The 6447-nt window shown below is 42.4% G+C and overlaps 1 protein-coding gene across 1 annotated transcript; it reads right to left on the bottom strand.

The window, feature by feature from the left end:
* Window positions 1-1504: 1504 nt before the first annotated feature.
* Window positions 1505-6173, bottom strand: LOC144888526 (polycystin-2-like). Its single transcript, XM_078766838.1, has 2 exons — window positions 5573-6173; window positions 1505-2613 (listed from the first exon to the last, which is right to left on the bottom strand). The coding sequence occupies exons 1-2, from the start codon at window positions 5784-5786 to the stop codon at window positions 2051-2053; spliced, it is 777 nt and encodes a 258-aa protein (XP_078622964.1). The 5' UTR covers window positions 5787-6173; the 3' UTR covers window positions 1505-2050.
* Window positions 6174-6447: the final 274 nt, after the last annotated feature.

Here is a 6447-nt window from a genome sequence, read left to right as displayed (position 1 = left end):
ATGATGAAATTTCTTGAGCAGCATCTCGGTATGAATTGATGAAGAAATAAAATTATGACGTCGTAGGTCACGTGGTTCGGACGCCATATTGTTTTGAGTGAAAAGCCTGAGAAACCACTTAAAGCCAATTTTCTCCAAAACAAATTACAGATCGAGGCCAAACTTTGGAGGCAGAATCGCATACCCATGACAAACAAAAAAGTCAGCAAGTATGACGTCATGCGTCATTGTGTCACATGGTTTTGGAGTTATGACGATTTTAAGCATAAACTTTTAAAACCTAGTTCCTCCATCCTTTTTGATCCTATCGAGGGGAAACTTCACAGATGTGTTCAGCATATCAGTCTACTAAAATGACCTTTTGGAATTTGCAATAGGTGACGTGGTTTGACATATAAATACTTAAACGAATTTTTTTTTAAAAATTATAACTCTTGAACCACTTCATTGATCGACGTGAAACTTTATATTATAGTAGAGGTAATGAATTGTAACATGTGTGCAAAATTTCAAGATGATTGGATGTATGGTCTGGAAGCTATAAGTTGTTAATACGTGAAGAAGAAGAAGAAGAAGTAGAACAGCTTTCTTGAGTGGGCATGGAATTAATTATCACACTGCACATGACGAGCAGGCAAAGTATGGAGCGACCTCACGAGGTCATTTTGACCTCAAAATAAATTCTGATTTCAGATTTGTCAATCGTTGCGGTATATTAACACACGACCAAAACAGATTTGGCGAAATTCCGACGATTTTGACGAAAATATAGGCCTAACATTTGTGGATGCATTTCAGTGAAGTAAAGTGTGTGCCGTGTCAGCATTTAAAAAATTGAAACGTGGCTCGTAAATAACCATGTGGGGAATAGGTGTTGTTAACGATGATGTGATTGGTGCCATAATTATGACGTCATAATTCGACAGGGAAAACGCTCAGTCTGATCAGTTTGAAATTTATTGAGCATGATCTATGCAACAATTATATTAGAGAATATAAATTTATGATGTCATCGCTCACGTGGTCTGGCAGCCATATTGGATCAAAAAAAAAGAAACGTTCAAAAATAGGAGAGTCGGCTCACACCAAGTTGACTGCGCAGGGTAAGTATTCTATGAATACCTTCTAGTTTTAAAAGCATTACCTTTTATTCTCGATCGTTTTCAGAGCTTTACCTGACCGATGTAGATGCCAGAATACATCGCAAAAGCACCAAATCGGGAGATCACACAATCAGCAAAATAACTACTGTACTTTGCTTTGCACACAGAATGGTACTGTACTGTACTTTGCTTTGCACACAGAATGGTACTGTACTGTAGATTGGTTAAGAGGCATTGTAAAAATGTTACCTTAAAAGTGAAATGAGATGTTTTTTAAATGGATGGTGAACGTGCAGGTGATTTCACTAGATTATTACGTTTGCCTTTGACTGTGGTGTGTACCATGTATAGGAGGGGGAATAAGAAAGAAGAAGAAGAACTCTGCACATCACCAAGTTTGTCTGCTTCTGGAAACGATTTTATTTCTTTGAATATGTCAAGTCATTTATTTACATTTATGTGTATTTGAATATAAATGTTTTCACCAAAAAAGTGTAATATCATAGGGAACAAGCAGAATATGATATGCGAAGGCTTACCATAGCACCAACATGGAGGGTGTATGATTTTCCAAATTACAATTGTGGGTGGAGCCCGGCCACCTGCCCAGCCAATGGATTTTGACTGAAAGGCTTCAGACGCACGCACCATCATTATGTTTTTCATATATAGGATTTTAACTTTGACCCTAATCCCATGTCGCCTTTTTCTCATACAAATACCAAAGCATGAAAAATGCGACGGATATGATCATATTGATAAATGATTGCTTTAAATTCTCAATTAAAACTTTTAAATGAAAGATTATAACGTCAGTAATAGCAATTCAATGTGTTGCTAATGACTAATAAACACCGGGATGCCTTGAAAAGCTTTAACGTAGCCAGGTGAGCAAGAGGCAGCAGTGGACAATCACCCCAACCCAGGTGGCCGACATCAGCTACCTTTCATTTACCAAACGCAGCTTGCGGTCGCCATTTTGTGTTTGCAATCTTGATCTTGAACTTGTTGCAAACAGCAATGAATCGGCGAGTGAGCGGCCCGAATGTCTCATGTGTACAAATCGTGCTTCCCATGATCACTTCATACCTCTCTCCTACAATAGCGGCTAGGATGTCGAGGAGGAGAATCGATGTAATGATCATGAAACTGAAATAGAGAGTTATTGCCATCGTTTCATCCACTTTCTTTAAATCATTGAAGGTAGCATTCCCAAGAAGCATTGCAAAGAGCGAACCCAAGGAGCGAGAAAAGCTTTTGAAATCAGACAACTTTGAGCCAAATATCATCTGAAATGTGAGACTGTAGGATACAAGCACCACGAACAAGATGAAGCTGTAGCTTTTGAGTTTCTCTGCACAACTGAACACCACCTTACCCACAAGAGCCATTTGCCGGTTGGCTTTTAAAAGGCCAAAGAACTTGAGAGAGGCCATGAACACCAAAACACCCATGAGTTGGCTGAGGTGGTAATCGACAGATGCGACTTTCCAGAACATTGTGAAGGAGCCTGTAAAATAATTAATAAAATATGGGATGTTTATTAACATTGATTTATTCACATCTTACTATAATTCACCAAATGTCCGTCCGTCTGTCTGTATGTCTGTCTGTTCGAAGGTACCGTAAAAAACTGCTGAACCGATCGCAAAGATATTTTGCGTGGATAATCCTGGGATCTCCAGGAGTAAAATAGGCTATTTAGTTTTCCCAATTTCAGCTTTGGTATCCAGCATTCTCAGGTTTGGACTCCCGCATAACATTCGCGTTCGCATAACGTTCATTGTGACGATGTTTTCATTGTGATGTGGTTTTCCCGGGTGCCGCACAAACGGCTGCACCGATCGGACTCGGTGACCTCGGACAAAGACCTTTTATAAGGACACGGGTTGAATCCCTGCTTGAGAGAATTCCAAACCCTTCCCCGCCATCACGGCCGTCTCTCCAACTCACGAGATATGTGGAAAGGACGACCCAAAACCAATATAAACATCATTAAACATCATTCGTATATAAACATTATTAAAAGTAAATAATGACCTCGGCCAAAGTTCAAACGACGTTTAATCTCTACATGAGAGAATTCCACATAGCTATTTGGGCAGTGTATATGCTAACAGATCGCTGTCTCCATCGATCTTTCCAAGGCCGTAACAACTATCGGCTCAAAATCCTTTTGACTGTTGATTTGGTAGTTTTTACAATGAAGGAAACACGTATCGGCAGTACATACGACATCGGGAGGACTAACTGCACGCGTCTTCAGTATCAAGCTTAAATCTGTCATGGCGGATCTGAAGAGCGGAATGCTTGGAGAAGTGGTGGGCTACTTCGGCATGAAGGAGGATCAGAAACGTGGACTCCCACACTGCCACATCCTGCTGATACTTGCTCCCGCATGACGTTATTTTCCAGGGTGCCGCACAAACGGCTGCACCTATCGAGATTTAACGAATGTTTATATAAATCGTTTAAAATAAAAAAAAACATTCAATTTCTGATATTTAGCCTTTTCATTTGGGCCTCCCAATTGAAGCCCCGCCCGTAGGGCGGGTACCGTTGCTAGTTTCAGTAATAGGATGACTTGCAGGTACGCACAATCACCTCTAGAACATCGAGCCTGAGTTTGAATCCCAACCCAGCTATAAACTGTCATCCTGGTGTTTCACATGCAGAGTAATTCTTCAATGTGTGCACCATCCATCGGTGCACGTCAAACTGGGTGGTCCATCTCCTGGCGTCCTTCACATTGATGGACGTTAAACTGGGTGGTCCATCTCCTGGCGTCCTTCACATTGATGGACGTTAAACTGGGTGGTCCATCTCCTGGCGTCCTTCGCATTGATGGATGTTAAACTGGGTGGTCCATCTACTGGCGTCCTTCGCATTGATGGATGTTAAACTGGGTGGTCCATCTACTGGCGTCCTTCACATGGATGTTAAACTGGGTGGTCCGTCTACTGCCATCTTTCACATTGATGGATGTTAAACTGGCTGGTCCGTCTACCGGCATCCTTCACATTGATGGATGTTAAACTGGGTGGTCCATCTCCTGGCGTCCTTCACATTGATGGATGTTAAACTGGGTGGTCCATCTCCTGGCGTCCTTCACATTGATGGACGTTAAACTGGGTGGTCCATCTCCTGACGTCCTTCACATTGATGGATGTTAACCTGGGTGGTCCATCTCCTGGCGTCCTTCATATTGATGGATGTTAAACTGGGTGGTCCATCTCCTGGCGTCCTTCATATTGAATGATGTTAAACTGGGTGTTCCATCTACTGGCGTCCTTCACATTGATGGATGTTAAACTGGGTGGTCCATTTCCTGGCGTCCTTCACATTGATGGATGTTAAACTGGGTGGTCCATTTCCTGGCGTCCTTCATATTGATGGATGTTAAACTGGGTGGTCCATCTCCTGGCATCCTTCATATTGATGGATGTTAAACTGGGTGGTCCATCTCCTGGCGTCCTTCACATTGAATGATGTGAAACTGGGTGTTCCATCTACTGGCGTCCTTCACATTGATGGATGTTAAACTGGGTGGTCCATCTACTGGCGTCCTTCACATGGATGGACGTTAAACTGGGTGTTCCGTCTACCGTCGTCCTTCACATGGATGGACGTTAAACTGGGTGGTCCATCTCCTGGCGTCCTTCACATTGGTGGATGTTAAACTGGGTGGTCCATCTACTGGCGTCCTTCACATGGATGGACGTTAAACTGGGTGTTCCGCCTACCGTCGTCCTTCACATGGATGGACGTTAAACTGGGTGGTCCATCTCCTGGCGTGCTTCACATTGGTGGATGTTAAACTGGGTGGTCCGTCTACTGCCATCCTTCACATTGATGGATGTTAAACTGGCTGGTCCGTCTACCGGCGTACTTCACATTGATGGATGTTAAACTGGGTGGTCCGTCTACTGGCGTCCTTCACATTGATGGATGTTAAACTGGCTGGTCCGTCTCCTGGCGTCCTTCACATTGATGGATGTTAAACTGGCTGGTCCGTCTCCTGGCGTCCTTCACATTGATGGATGTTAAACTGGCTGGTCCGTCTCCTGGCGTCCTTCACATTGATGGATGTTAAACTGGGGGGTCCATCTCCTGGCGTCCTTCACATTGAATGATGTTAAACTGGGTGGTCCATCTCTTAACTGGTGGTGGTTTAAAACTGGGTGGATGTCAAAGATCCCATGGTGCGCTTCGCGAAGAGCAAGCAAACTTTCGCCGACACCATTAACAAATCCCAAATTTCTACCCAAACCTATACAGGGGACACTGCATCAGCGGCACAGGTACACTTCCTGTGACGATGCTACCTTGCAGCCATAAGCAACGTACAAAGCGAACCTAAATGATTCCCATCACGTCAACTCTTATCTATGTTGCACACCTAAGTACATTTCAACCATTCGGAAAGAATCAAAGCTTTTATAAGTTCGTGGCGATGATGGAAAATGTACCTGTATCATTGTGGGCCATTTTCATTGTGGTTGAGGACACGTCGATCTTGAAGTAGTACATTGCTACAGATGCGAGGCTGAAAACACAGGTGAGCAGTTGCAGCCACCTGCTTGCACTTGTGAAATATTTCAACTTACTCTTGTAAATTAAGCACAGTTCTTGAAACACAAAGTAAGCGATTAAAAGCACATACAGTGCCAATGCAGCCATCATGATGTTATAACTTGAAGTTCCAGGATCGTGTACTTTAAACACTCGGTAAGTGTAACTTGGATAAACTGTACCTGGAAGAAAAAATGGCGACAATAGGAGAATAGGATCATTAAGGAGTGAAAATAAAAGGTGACTATAAACTTAACGATTAATGCATTCGTTGCTTATAAACTACAAACCATAAATATAAGGAATTAAGTTTGCATAAGGAGAGGGTCATGGGGAATGGACTCGTGGGGTTACGTTATGTGACGTCACATGGAAACGGCCACGTTGTAAAAATTCGATTTATCTGAATGAATTATGCAACTACATGGTTTTTATAGAATACTTACCCTGCACAGTCAACGTGTTGCAAGCCAACTCTTGTTTTAGAACATTTTTGTTCTTTGATCCAATATGGCTGCCAGACCACGTGAGCGATGACATCATAAATTTATATTCTCTAAATAATTGTTGCATAGATCACACTCAATACATTTCAAACTGATCAGACTAAGCGTTCCCCCTGTCGAATTATGACGTCATAATTATGGCACCAATGACATCGTTAACAACACCTATTTCCCAAATGGAGTTATTTACAATGAGCCATGTTTAAATTTTTTCCATAGAGCGGTTTTGGAGATATACAGGTGCAACATTTTTCGGTTTTTCCGAG

Source organism: Myxine glutinosa, chromosome 12 (assembly GCF_964187855.1).
Source record: "Myxine glutinosa chromosome 12, kmMyxGlut1.1, whole genome shotgun sequence".
Lineage (NCBI taxonomy): Eukaryota > Metazoa > Chordata > Myxini > Myxiniformes > Myxinidae > Myxine > Myxine glutinosa.
The sequence above is the reverse complement of the archived record's forward strand: the minus strand, read 5'-3'. Positions and strand labels throughout refer to the sequence as shown.

What these genes read in the sequence shown, in the direction of transcription:
- LOC144888526 (XM_078766838.1), bottom strand. Translation starts at nt 5,786, where the DNA reads ATGATGGCTGCATTGGCACTGTATGTGCTTTTAATCGCTTACTTTGTG. An exon ending in AATGGCCCACAATGATACAG is followed by an intron (nt 2,614 to 5,572) that starts GTACATTTTCCA and finishes ATTATTTTACAG; the next exon opens with GCTCCTTCACAATGTTCTGG.